The sequence below is a fragment of the Natator depressus genome, chromosome 15 (genome assembly GCF_965152275.1).
Source record: "Natator depressus isolate rNatDep1 chromosome 15, rNatDep2.hap1, whole genome shotgun sequence".
NCBI lineage: Eukaryota > Metazoa > Chordata > Testudines > Cheloniidae > Natator > Natator depressus.
In genome coordinates this window covers 671,751-686,138 of record NC_134248.1, presented here as the reverse complement: position 1 = coordinate 686,138, position 14,388 = coordinate 671,751, and the positions used below count along the sequence as shown (strand labels likewise).

The 14,388-nt window shown below is 55.6% G+C and overlaps 1 protein-coding gene across 1 annotated transcript in view; it reads right to left on the bottom strand.

Moving 5' to 3' along the window:
* The window catches only part of TBC1D10A (TBC1 domain family member 10A), a 46,170-nt gene that overhangs the window by 12,655 nt on the left and 19,127 nt on the right, over positions 1 to 14,388 (bottom strand). The window contains exons 3-5 of the mRNA XM_074973181.1: positions 5,722 to 5,829; positions 1,716 to 1,822; positions 51 to 165 (exon numbers count right to left, since the gene is read on the bottom strand). Coding sequence (XP_074829282.1) covers positions 51 to 165; positions 1,716 to 1,822; positions 5,722 to 5,829 — 330 coding nt within the window. The remainder of the gene's footprint in view (positions 1 to 50; positions 166 to 1,715; positions 1,823 to 5,721; positions 5,830 to 14,388) is intronic.

Genomic DNA, 14,388 nt, shown 5'->3' with positions numbered 1-14,388 from the left:
TGGGCCAGAGCCCTCCCCTGGCCCCGGCTGAGACGGTGTGCAATCAGTACCTCTGCAGGCATGTGCATGAGCAACACTGCTGCGACGGGAGCCTGGGCCTGGCAGTAGCCCTCCTCTGGCCGGTACAGCGTGTAGGCCTTCAGCACCCGGAACAAGTCTTGCTGCCTGCAGAGAAACAGCACCCTGAGCAATGGGCAGCAGGGACACAGACAGGAGGCACATGGGGGTGGTGTCTGATCTCCCACCTTTAGGCTCTGGAGCCCAGGAAGGGCACCTTGCCCCAGCATCTGTAGGTGGGCAATCACACAGCGCTGGGAACAAAAAGATCTACTTAGCACCTCACCACTACAGCCCCAGGAGCCAGAGGCAAACACTGGTTGGTTGAAGTCCTGCATGAGGACACCTCCCAGTCCACAGCAGCAAATCAAGTAGATGCCGACCTCAGCACAAAATCACTCTTCTTTCAGTCGGACACCAGGCACTAGTCTAGCAATTCCATGCCGCTGAGGACTGGAGTTCGCCCAGCCAGATGACTCCAGTCCATCTCAGCTCTGTTCCTGTACCAGGAGGGCAAGACACGGGCCGAATGCAGTCCAAGTCGGCTGTGGCACGGAGGGCCTTCCAGGCACAGCAGATCGCAGCCCAACAAGGCTTTGCACTGGGTTCTGCTCCACCACTCTTCTCAGAACCCGCCTAAGCCCTGACACCTGCAATGCCCTGCACCAGACAGGCAGCTGGAGTGCAAGGACTGCTGCTTATGGCAGTCACTTCACCGGGACCTGGCATTTCCCCACCAAGATTAAACTCTTTGGCCGGGGCTCTTATGCACACAAACAGGGCCATACAAGCACTACTGCAATGCACATAACCAGACTGAGGCTTTGATCTCATCAGCAACAACTCCACGGGGAGCTCTGGTGTCTTGTTCTCACTGGGCGCGTACAAGGCGGTTAGCCCCGTCATCCTCTCAGAGCTGGAGCCCTTCAACAAGGTTAATCATGTTTCATCAAGGGGCTGACAACCAGCCTCCGACTCCCGCCCTTGCTGATCTGGCTGGAGATGCTGACTCAGCATCTGACTCACGCACCTCTCCAGATGGCAGAAGGAGAACCTGCCTTGCCCTGGGAGCCTGGCACTAGTGTGATGGAGACCTGGGATGGAGCTACTCAGTCACGCTCTATTGGCCGACGTGCCCAGGCCTGTAGTTCTCTGCACAGAGGGACACAGCTCAGGACATGCCTGGTTACCAGGTCACCTGGAGAGGCCTCTCCCATTGCTATGTACACATCTCCCTTTCACTCCACACTTCATGTGAATAGCAAGCTCGCCCTGCCTCTGTTTGATCATGTGTCCACATCCCCCACCCCGTAGCATCCCTCTTGCAAGGCCCTTCACCAGGTCCATCAAGGGGCTTTAGCGTGACTTGCACAAAGACTGAATGCCAACATGGAGCCAGACAACCAGGACCAGGTGATCAACAGAGGGAGCCCGGCCCACATAAACTCTGACCACGTCCATTACTGCTGGGTCTGAGCACCAGGGTGGGCTGGCTGCGGGAGAGGCAGATGCAACACTGGAGAAGGGAGTAAACAAGACTCTACTGAGCTGATCTGCAGGTATCCTGGCTCAGCTGTGGTCAGCCCAGAGCCTCGGCTACCAGGCCCTATGGATGCTGCAAACAATCAAGTCACATGCCAGAGAGTGGGAGCACTTACCCGTGTCCTCCCCGAGACACAAACATTTCGTGGAATGGGAACTGCCTGTGGAGATCCCGCTCAATCACATCCAGCCACTTGGGGTCCCCCAGCGAGAGATCCAGCTCCTAGGAAGGAGAGCGAGCACATGAGTAACCACAGTACGTTGGGGGAGCTCACCACCCACTGGCCTCAAACGTCACATTCACCTCTCAGCGAGGTCATAGATTGGCTTGGAAGGATGAAACTGATGAAAAACGTTTCCATGGATGATGAAATTTACAGCTAGGCAAGTAAGAAAAACGCAGTTTGAGAACAGAGTAAAAACCCAGTGATTTCAACTTTTGAATGAGGCTTGTTACAAATGGACTCGCAACTGTATAGTACAAACAGGTGTGATCTGTTGATCAAGGGTATTTACTTTTGTCAACATCACATGTCAAAATATACAATGTGTTTTAACTGTTTATACAATTTAACTTCCTGAATCTCAGTGCCAGTCACTAAATAATGTCTAATGCTCCCATAATTCCCTGCAACTGTGAAATTTAAAAATCAATAAACACCAATATCCATCAAAATCATACAGTGTTAAAAACTCAATCCTGCCAGCCCTAATCCTAGTGCAGCTACGACCCGCCAGCGTGCACCAGGACCCATGGTCAATGGCTCATCTCAGCGCCAGCCACCAATACCACATTCCTTGGTGACTGCCTGTTCTGAAACTTCCCGAGTGCAGCCCCAGCAGGGAGAGGTTCCTGGCGCCCTGCAGTCAATGCTCACAGCATGGCCTGAATGAGCTCCATCTTATGGTGAAGCAGCTTCCGTCTCCCTAGATCATCCCGAAATGGGGTCGGAGGATAAGAACCCCAAGGACCAAGTGCCTTGCCCTGCACCTGTGCGGAGCCACGAGAGAAGAGATTTCAGCTGCACAATCCAAAGGCTCCCCTAGCCCTCATCAGCTGGGATGGGACAATGTTTCAGATCCACATTCACTCCCCCACACCTCACATCCCAGACACCTGGGTCCCTCCCCTGCAGCCCGTACGGGTGGGTGACAGCGGCTGAGTCAGACTGAGGCTACGGAAACCTGAATCCACGAGGAGGTGAGGTTTGGCATTTCTCACTCCCAACTGTGGTATCAGCTCTTCCTTTGGGCCATGTCCCACATGCAGGCCTTGGCAGGTCGAGGGGCTGTGGGAATGGCTCCAAGCAAGTGAGCCATAAACAAGAGCTACCCTGTGTGGCCAGCCTGGGACAGCCAGCTCAGGCTGCATCCACTCCACTTGGGAGCTCCTCCGCACTCGTCAGCCCCTGGGCCCCCACTACCAGCATCCCCACTGCTGCCACACTTCTCCCCTTGTCATCAAATCAGCCGCCACTCCCTAGTGATGGGCAAGGGATTCCCCAACAGAGCCACCAATCCGGTGAACTGGAGGAGACCAGCAGTGGGAAACTTGAGAGAAGGCCTCTGCGCAAGGCTGGCTGGAGCTCATCTGTCCTGTCAAAGCAGGTGGCCACAGAAGCCACGGCTGCACCTAGACCAGGGGTCTCAAACACATGGCCCACGGGGTTATTTTTTGCGGCCTGCCAGCTCCCCGCGGCACCCCTGCCCCTCCAGCATTTACCGAGAGCTGCTTCGGCCCGGCGCGCACCAGGAGCAGGGCAGGCTCCCTCCCTGCCTGCCCTGCCCCCTCACTGGGAAGCGGCGGGGACATGGGGAAAGGGGGAGCACAGGGGTCTGCGTGTTGCCCTGGCCGCTCCGCCAGGTACCTCCCCCGAAGCTCCCATTGGCCGGGGCTCCCCGTTCCTGGCCAATAGGAGCTTCAGGGGAGGTACCTGGACCCTTGTGCCCCCTCCCAATCCCCCAGGTCCCGGCCGTTTCCCAGAACAGCGCAGGGAGCCTGCCCTGCCCCCAGTGCACGCCGGGCCGGACCCGCCCCCGAATCCCTCTTGCAGCCGAACCCCCTGCCCTGAGCCCCCTGCCGCACCCCCTGGGGGCAGGGAGGGGGCTGGAATGGGGGCAGGGGCAGGGCCTCATGGAAGGGGTGGAGTGGGGATGGGGTCAGCGCAGCAGGGATGGTCAGTGGTGCGGCCCTCGGGCCAATGTATTAGTCCTCATGTGGCCCTCGTGGTCATTTGAGTTTGAGACCCCTAACCTAGACCCAGCACTTGCTCTCCTGAGCTGGTGAATGGGGGGCAGATGAAGCCCCAGCTAACCTCAGCCCAAGTACAGCACACAGCAAGTGCCCCCTCCTGCCCCCCAGCCTTAAATATGGACCTCAGCCTTGACCTAGAGGGATCGGTCTCATCTTCTACAGCAGCACCCACCTGTCCATGCTACAAGAGTCACCCAGCACAGACTGGCAGCTGAACGAGCTCAGGTGCCCTCTGCCAGCAACAGGTAGTCTCCAGAGCCGACAGGGCTGCAGAGTGGAGTACAGAGGCCCATGTTTCATTTACAGCAACTCTGACCTTTGTTTCACTCCATTCAATTCAGGTTTCTGTGCTAATCCCCTGGAATGTGTTTATCACCAGCTGGTCAGGGTTAAGTGATCCATATCCAGGGATTAGCACAGCCCAGCAGGAGGGCAGCTGGCATTATGGGGTGGGAGGGGGGTGAAGAGCCCTGGCTTTCAGTTTTGCTGCAGTAGCTCCCAGCAAGAAGTGGAGGGGAGACCAAAAATCCCCTTCCCACACCTCTTCTCCGAAGGGGGGGAGGAGGGGAGGGGGCTTGTTTGCTAGTTAGCTCCTTCTCCTAAGCAAAATTCACTGCACAGAGGGAGTGCCTGGGAAGCACGTGTGGGTGGCTAGTTACACTGAGTTCTTTGGGGCAGGGCCCCTGGGGGCTGTGTCTATACAGCACCTGGCACAGTCCTGGGCCACCACTGGGGCTGCTATGGGTGACGGTACTAAAAATAGATCTAGTTAGTGCTGGCTCTCCCCATTTCCAACTGTGCATGCTAAGCAACCCCTAACTTTACTGCTGCTGGAGCAGCAGTTGCTGGAGGTGCCAGTAGGACGTTATATCTGGGGAAGGCTGGGGCAGTGGGGTGGGATCGGGGTGATGGCCACAAGACGCTAGCACTACGAAGCCTTGATTTTGGGGTTGTCCCTCTGTGTTTCAGGCCGTGGGGGGAGAAGTGCAGAGAGCTCTGGGAGAGGAGGGGCAGCTGGCCACCTGATCGGAAACAGACACTACCCTACAGCGTCTGCCCCATTGCTACTGCTGTGTTGGCACTAGCTGCAGCACCTGCCTCAACTGCAGCCACACGTGTCTATACCCAACGTTTAATTCTGAGCTATGGAGCTGCCACAGAGCCCTTCAACCTCGGTGAGATCAGGCATGGGCATTCTGCATCCTCACCTGAGAGCGTCAGCAGAGGAGGGGGAACCGGCCACTGCACCGATACAAGATGGGATGCTTGCACTGCAGCTGGTGGGGTTAGTGTCTGCTAGACACTGGATCACGGCCACCAGGAGTTTAAACAGGAGATTGACACAGCTTCTCAGCCCTGCCCAGTGGCAGCTGGGCGAGCGGAGATGGAAGAGGATACCAAAAGGGCAGGATTGGAGCCAGAGAGAACAAGCCAGTCAAAATATCACCACTCAGACTGGCCCCCAAGCCTCTCACCTCAGCCTCAGGGAGGGTGCCAACACCAGACAGGCTGGGACCGTTTTGGTCTTGTAACGAAAGGTCAGATAGGTCGGGGAAACCCGTGCAAAGGCCCAGAGTGGGTAGTTTGTACCTTGAATTGCTAACACTCTGGGCAGCACGTGTAGGTGTGGGCCCTTCGGCTGCTGGACGGAGATCCAGTCCCAGTGGTGCAAAGGGCAATGTGGAAGCAAGAGCTGCCATGACCTGCTGCTGCAGGCGACGGGCAGGTCATCCTAGTTAGGGAGGCCACCCAAGATGCCAGCAGCGTCCCACATGGGCACATCCTTTGGGCTCATTTTGCAGCCAGCACCACTAACCCCTGGGGAGCTGCAGATCAGATCGGAAAAGGAGAAAACGAGAACAGCTTACTTCAAACCTGCCAGCATTCTGTTCCAGCTTGACCTTGCCCCCCGAAAGGTACTGCCAGGCCCGGCCCCGCAGAGAGGGTGGGATCCCCTTCTGGCAGCGCAGCCGGATCTGAAAGGCAAAGGAGGACAGGCACTGAGACCAGGCGGGGCCCGATATGAACGCAGGGGCTAACCACAGAGAGAAGCGCAGCAATCTAACAGGCATCCAGCAACTGGCACCCCAGAGTGATTCACTAGCCCAGTCGGCAATCTGCGGCCAAAGGCGGCACACAAGCTGATTGTTAGTGGCACTCTGCTGCCAGCCAGGGTCCCGGCCTGGACGGACGGAACCCCGGGACGGCAGAGGGCTGAGCGGGGCCAGCGGACGGAACCCCTCAGCGCGCTCAGCCGGTCTGGGATCCCGGCCACCAGCCCCACTCAGCCAGTCTGGGGTCCCGGCCATCCAGGCCGGCAGTGGGATGAATGGGGCTGGCAGCCGGGACCCCAGACCAGCAACGCGGGTGACAGACGGACCCCAGAGTGGCAGCAGGCTGAGTCAGTCTGGGGTTCTGGCTGCTGGTCCTTGCCAGCCAGGGTCCCAGCCGCCGGCACCACTCAGCTCGCTGCCACTCTGGGGTTCCATCGGGAGGGGAGGGGGGGCCTGTAAATTTAAAATTTATTACTGGCACACGAAACCTTAAATTAATGAAGACTTGGCATGCCACTTCTCAAAGGTTGCTGACCCCTGCACTAGCCAGACGCACACTGGCTTGCTTCACTCAAAAAGCAGCCAGAGAGGCAGCAGCGGATTGAACAGAGCACAGTGACACTGAGCATGGCAGGGCAGCGAGCGAGGCACACTGCAGGGGACTGGAGAGTAGCAGAAGGAAATTTGGCACAGAGGCTGAGGCTGGCTCCCCAGCTGCGTGGGAAGCACCACAGGCCCCGACTGAGCACTGGGATGAGGGGCTTGGGCTGACATCCCGCTCCAAGTTCTGGCCAGGCTGGGCTAGCACCTGACAGAGGCAACGGGACGGGCATGCAGACAAAATGCTGGCCGACGCTACGGCATCTTGCCAACACTGGCACTGTACAGTTCAGAGCACGCTATGGAGTGACCCTCAGGCACACAGAGAACCAGACCACTCCCGCCCTCCTGCACCAGCATTCAGACTGGGGATCAAACTCACAATTTGGGGCAGCCGCAGCCAAGGCTTCGAGTTGCTCGGGAAGCTCAGGGGAAAATTTCCACAGCACCAGGAACCAGTTCACATTAGGAGCCCTGACGTTGTGGGAATGATCAGCCCAGCTCCAACACACTCTGGGATCTTTGAGGCAGCAGCCACAGCATGCCAGCAGAGATGCCAGGCTGCCTGCAGGGGCTGAGGGCTTGCAACTGCTTCGGTGGCTCTTCCATCCCCCCAGCCCTGCTCCTGAATGTGGCCTCAGCTTTGGGAGAGGGACCTGGCTGCTGCAAAGCCCAGCCTATCCGAGGGAGCTGCCATTTTACGCCAGGAGCCAGAGGGACAGGGTTTTGGTTTTGCAGCCAGCTGAGCAGTGGTCAAAGAGCCGCTCGAGCCCTCTTCACCCAGGATGTGGGGCTCTGGAATCTGCATTTTGGGGGTGTCAGGGAGGATAACGAGCCACTTCCCTGCTCCCTGAGCAAGGCTAACAGGAAACCCCAGGAATTCAATTCAGGCCACCACGGCTTCATTAATGATTTCAAGGGAATCATGCTACTATGCAAACCCCTCAGCCTCAATGGCTCCCTGCAGCTCCGGGGAAGGGTGGCTGCCCAGGGCAGCACAGGGGAAAGTTTAAAGGTTCAGAGACAGCAGCCGGGGCTGGGGATGGCTGCAGTTTCACAGTCCACATCAGCAGCAAGACAAAGCAGCGTCTAGATCAGGATCAGCCCTCCCCAGGACTCAGCCAGCCAGCAAGACTCAGCCACAACACAGACTAGGCTGGGGCTTTGTATTATGAAACAAAACAGAGCCCTTCCTCGGCTCCTGGGGCACACTGACCCTCCCAGCCTGCACACAAGCTCTGCAGTGCCAGAGAGCAGCTGAGTGCCTGGACACAGAGGAAGAGTGGAAGGCAGTCAGGCATATGGAAGCTGCTGCTTCCCACTGCTTCCTTCTTGCAGCCCTGGTGCTGAGCCAGGGCTAGAGCTGCTGGGCACGAGGTGGCACGCTCCAGGGAGGAGAGGCAGCAGTGCTGCAGGAGGGGTCTCCCCACTAGGGAAGGGGAAGCTTGACTCTACTGTAGCTTTGGTGCACCAAACCAATTGTCAGGGCTCCCTCCCCACTCTGAACTCTAGGGTACAGATGTGGGGACCTGCATGAAAGACCCCCTAAGCTTATTTCTACCAGCTTAGGGTAAACCTTCACCAAGGCACAAACTTTTTGCCCCCCGGGGGGCGGGTACGCTGCCACTACCAAGTGATTTAACAAAGAATCAGGGAAAGGACCACTTGGAGTTCCTATTCCCCCAAGCCCTCACACCCCCTTTCCTGGGGAGGCTGGAGAATAATCCTAACCAGCTGGTCACAAAGTGATCACAGGCCAAACCTCTGGGTCTTAGGATCATAGAGAAATCAGTCAGGTTCTTAAAAGAAACAGAACTTTATCAGAAAGAAAAAAAAAAGGTAAAAGCAGCAGCTCTGTGACATCAGAATGGAAGATAATCTCACAGGCCATCAGATTCACAACATAGAGAATCCCTCTTGGCAAAACCTTCAGTTACAAAGACACAAAATCAGGAACACATTCCCTCCAGCACAGCAAATTTCACAAGTCAAAAACAAAAGCAAAATCTAACTCTTTCTAGCTAGATTACTTACTAATTCTATAGGAGTTGAATTGCTTGCTTTCTTGATCTGTCCCCGGGCAGAGGCATCACACAGACAAAACCTCCCCCACCCCACCCCCACACTCAGATTTGAAAGTATCTTGTCTCCTTATTGGTCATTTCGGTCAGGTGCCAGCCAGGTTACTTGAGCTTCTTAACCCTTTACAGGTAAGAGGATTTTATAGTACTGTATCAGAGCTTTTTAACCCCTTCCCTTTAAATTCTGACACCGACATACTGTTTGGGGGAGCTCAAATGATCAGCCCCGCTCCCCCCATGACAGCAGTGCCAGCTGGCTTCCACCACAATGCCCACCTTTGCAGAGACAGAGCCGGGAGGTGGAGGGCCCCAGTGACCCTTTTTTAGGAGCCTAGGAATTGCCACAGCACATCAGACCTTAGACCCATCTAGGCCAATACCCTGTCAGACAGCAGCTAGCTCTGGCTATTTCAGATGCAGGTGCAAAAAACCCACCAGCTGGCAGTTCAGGAATAATTTTTCTCCCAGGAAGTTTGTTCCCAACCTCCATCAGTTAGTAGTTGGCATGAGGGTCTCTCTCTTACCCTGTGTACTGCAATAGTAGATACTCATTGTGGCAAGTGTCCAGTCCTTGTCTGAATCTAAGCTATTGGCCACATTTTGTGGCAGTGAGTTCCACAGGTTAACTGGGCATGGTGTATCAAAAAGGACTCCGCTGAGCCAGACTGTCTTGTAGGAGCCAGCCAACATTCAGTAGCTCTGTGCAAGAGGAACAAGGGAGCATGTCCATCAGAACATCCTTTGGCTAAGCGGGATCCATTAATCAAGGCTGCAGCATAATGGCAGTGGCTGGAGCCAGGCAGGAGCAGCGACAGAGACCTTCCCATGCCAGCACCGCCAGTGCATTCCCATCCAACACCCCCTGCTATCCACATGCCAGGCCAGGCCTGAGGGGCAGCAGCAGCCACCACAGCTGCCACCCGAGTCAAACGTCCACAACCTGCAGTAGTTTTTGGATGCACGTGTTCAGTTGGGACCAAAGCCCAAATCATGAGGCAGCTGGCTGCTTCCCCATGAAGGGGAGAATCAGTAGAGCTCTCTAGCTACCAGGAAACAGGCTGAGGCACAGAGACAGCTGCCCAATGGGCTATTCAGCCAGATGAATTTAGAGCCTGAGAATGATTGCAGGGTTAGAAGACACCTTAGAGCAACAGATCCCAGGAGCTCCATGTTTAGCTTAGAGAAGGATAAGGGTGACGTGATCAGTCTAAGTACCCACATGGGGAACAGATATTGGACAATGTGCTCTGCAGGCTAGCAGAGAAAGGTATAACACAATCCAATGGCTGGAAGCTGAAGCTAGACAAATTCAGATGGGAAAATAAGGCATAAGTTTTTAAACAGCGAGAGTAACTAACCACTGGAACGATCCACCAACAGGTGTGGTGAATTCTCCATCATGGGCAGATTTTAACCAGCATCGGAAGCATCTCCAACAGCCACACCAGTTCAGACAGGAATTCATTCAGGGCAGTTCTCGGCATGTGTTAGGTCAGACTGGAGGGTCCCAGGGGTTCCTTCAGATCAAGGAAGTGGCCGTCAGTGGATTGCAGCGGAGCTGATCTAGTTGCCCCACCCAAGCCACACCACATGGAGGTGGCTCTGGGAACGCAGGAAGGCACCCTGAGGTTTCCTTATGCAGCCCTCTCACAGTACATGGTCTGGCCGGGAACCTGCCACACATCTGCCACTAGGGCTACCAAAGCCAACCTGTCAGCCTCCCCAGTGCCCTAGAAGCACCCGAGGCCCCCAGCCAGGAATTACCCACCAAAGCCCAGAGCTGCCACTCAGATCTTGTAACTTAACGATGCTAGAAACAGCTTCTCTGTATACAACAGCGACATTAGGAGGAGACGGGGGTGGCAGCAGGGGGAGCGCAGCCCCGGGCTATGGTCCAGCCAGGGGGCAGAGGGTAGATTTAGGGGGACCTCTCAGCATGGCCCAGTCATTTTATAGCAGCTGCTTCCATCAGGAGTCCAGCTGTCTGAGACTGCGCTGATCAGCCCAGCAGACACCTTCTCTACCAAAGACCCCGATGCCCCACTGGCCAGGCAGGGGGACATCTCCAGTAGGGGGAAGGCAGATAAAGCTGGAATCGCAGCACCCCCCCACAACCCCACTGGTACTGGGGGGACTGGAGGGGTGCAGTCAGCTACGTGAGAGGACAAATCCGAACTCAGTGACCCCTATGTATAACCAGAAACCTCATCCCATACAGGGTTCTAGACCCTGCTTCGCCATTGACTTCGCATGACCTTGGGCAAGCCAGTACAAGTAGGGAAACTGAGGCACAGAAGTTGACCACTGACCCCTTGGAGAGTTCGGAGAGATGCTCTATTGGGCATTATCCAGCAGGCTGCCCAGATCCCAAACAGAAGGAAAGCACAGCCCTGCAATCCTCAGCTGGCTGTGCTCCAGCTGCATTCCCATTAGATCTGCTTCTACTCCCTAATGGGCCAAACTGAGCAGTTGTCAGGAAGGCGCTGGAGGGAGATTGTCACCAGAACGAGCTGGAACTGGGCTTGTTTGCTCACTGCAGTTCTTAGAGCGAGATCTGTCCACCAGGCATGCAGGGAAGCACCAGAGACAGACGGAATGCAGAAGGGAGTGCAACCCAACAGAGAGCCCCAGATCTCAGACTTCTCTTGCTTTTCAGAGCCCAGTAAGGACAACACCTGGTCTCCAAGGGAAGCCAGGAAATCAGGACGCAGATCTGAGGGGAGGACAGGTGCAACTCCAGAAGCCCTCTCAATGACCCACTTCACCGCTATGGAACACAGCGCTCCTCAGTTATGGGACAGAGAAGATTTCTCTTGCATGTACCCAGTGCCACCAGTCAGAACCTGCACCTTTCAGAGAGTATCAGCGTTGGAAGGGACCTCAGGAGGTCATCTAGTCCAACCCCCTGCTCAAAGCAGGACCAATCTCCAATTAAATCATCCCAGCCAGGGCTTTGTCAAGCCTGACCTTAAAAACCTCTAAGGAAGGAGATTCCACCACCTCCCTAGGTAACCCATTCCAGTGCTTCACCACCCTCCTAGTGAAAAAAGTTTCTCCTAATATCCAACCTAAACCTCTCCCACTGCAACTTGTGACCACTACTCCTTGGCTCTGCCATCTGGTACCACTGAGAACAGCCTAGATCCATCCTCTTTGGAACCCCCTTTCAGGTAGTTGAAAGCAACTATCAAATCCGCCCTCGTTCTTCTCTTCTGCAGACTAAATAATGCCAGTTCCCTCAGCCTCTCCTCATAAGTCATGTGCTCCAGCCCCCTAATCATTGTTGTTGCCCTCTGCTGGATACTCTCCAATTTCTCCACATCCTTCTTGTAGTGTGGGGCCCAAAACTGGACAGTACTCCAAATGAGGCCTCACCAATGCCGAATAGAGGGGAAGGATCATGTCCCTCGATCTGCTGGCAACGCCCCTACTTATACAGCCCAAAATGCCATTGGCCTTCTTGGCAACAAGGGCACACTGTTGACTCATATCCAGCTTCTTGTGCACTGTAACCCCTAGATTCTTTTCTGCAGAACTGCTGCCGAGCCATTCGGTCCCTACTCTGTAGCGGAGCATGGGATTCTTCCGTCCTAAGTGCAGGACCCCCGCTCTCCTGCTGGCAATAGCTCACCTTAAGTGATCACTCTGGTTACAGTGTGTATGGTAACACCCATTGTTTCATGTTCTCTATGTATATAGATCTCCCCCACTGTATTTTCCACTGAATGCATCCGATGAAGTGAGTTGTAGCTCACGAAAGCTTATGCTCAAATAAATTTGTTAGTCTCTAAGGTGCCACAAGTACTCCTGTTCTTTTAACATCCCACACTAGCTGCAACTCCAGGCGTGATTTGGCCTTCCTGATTTCACTCCGGCACGCCTGAGCAATATTTTTATACTCCTCCCTGGTCATTTGTCCAATCTTCCACTTCTTGTAAGCTTCTTTTTTGTGTTCAAGATCAGCAAGGATTTCACTGTTAAGCCAAGCTGGTTGCCTGCCATATTTACCGTTCTTTCTACACATCGGTGTGGTTTGTTCCTGCAACTTCAATAAGGATTCTTTAAAATACAGCCAGCTCTCCTGGACTCCTTTCAGCCCCTCTGCCACCGCACAGCAGCCACCGTTCTGTTTCGCCGCTGAGATACTGGCCAGTCATATCTGGCTTAGCAGAAGCTGCTTTGGCTTAAGGCAGCATGGCTGAGGCTCCCCAGCAATGGGCAGTAACAGCACATGCTAGCCCCCACCCCAGGTGAGGGCCGCGTTCCTGGAAACACAGCACTTCCTGGTCTACGCGCCAGGGCAGCTTCCAACACAATCAGCCTGAACAAACAGCTCCCGAGCAGAGCAAGGCCCTGGGCAGCGCAGAGCCTTCACACTAACAGGAAGCACTGTGCACAGCACCCAGAGCGGCGGGCCACCTCTGAAACGCTGATGGCTTCTTTTAAAGCCACAGTCCCCTTCCCACTGGTTTCACAGGCAAGGCGGAAGCAGAGCTGGGAGCAAGAAAGCCAGCAGGATAGCTGACCCAAAGGTGAGGTGGCACCTGAGCCCGGCCCTGCACCGACAGCTGGAGGCTGAGGGATTATCCATGCACTGGTCTCTACTCAGCTCGGCAGCACCTGCGCAGCTGTACAGTCACCGCCAAGCTCCGCTCCCCCCACCTATGCACGAGGCTGCACACAGGGACAGTGGGAGTAAGGACCGGGTGCAAGCCCTGCAGCGCAGGGAACGAGGATGCAAATCTGGGTGCTGAACACAGCCCTGAGGAGATGGCAGCCCAGCCACGATGCCTGAGATTTTTAGGTCGCGAAAGCTCACCTGGAAGCTCATTCACCGCAGCCCTTTGGGCCAGGGATGGGAAGAGCAGAGGCCAGAGCTGCAGCATCCCAGGCTTCACAGATACTGTGCCTCAGGCTCGAGGGCTGAACCGATTTTGGTAGGCATAATTTTAAGCACAAGCAACATCCAGAGTCCTGCTGTTTCCATACCACACTGGGACCTACGCTGGTGGGCAGCCACGAACTCTGCACTGTCCTCCCACGTCTCCCAGCACCAGCACTGTCTGCTCGCGCCATCCCGCAATAGTGCGGCCAGCTCAAAGCTCGGCCTTCACCTCCTCTCACCTCAGCCCACCTCCCACCCCCAACAGCGAGGATTCTCTGGGTCCCAGCTCTCGACTCCAGACTGTGCACAGCTCTGCCAGCCATCCTCTTCCCCACTTGCAGCCCCGCGGCTTCCCCATTCGGATCAGGAGCCAGTTCAGAATCACCCCCTGCCAGGATTGCTCAGCGGGCCTCAGCGCCCCTCTCCTTCCTGCCCGCTCAGCCAGACAGGCACCAGCAACCCCTGTCCCTGCTGGCGGAGAGCGCCTTCTCTGCAGCACCTGCCCAACCTCCCTTTTCAGGGTCGCTGCTGACTAAGTCTTGCCAGTTTCACTGGTTACTTTAACTCTAGTGTTTTGGGGATACCGCTTGAATGAGTACTTCTCCCCAGGACACCTGCCCGGATCCTTTCTGGGGGCAGTGAGAGACAGGAAGGGGCTCTGGACCAAATGCGTGGTGGGCAAAGTCTGACAAGATAGGAAGCGATGCACAGCAGGGAGATGGTGAAGCTAGAGCAACATGCCAAAGCTGCGTGTCTGGAGGGCGCACGGGAAGGAAGAGCAGGGAGAAGCAGAAGTGAGGGGTGCAGGCACCTGGGATGTATTGCTGAGCAAATTCTCCAGAGCACTTGAGAAGAGCTGAGCGAGAACAGGCTCAGAAGGGAGTCTCGGCATGCCAGGAGACAGAGAATCCTGGT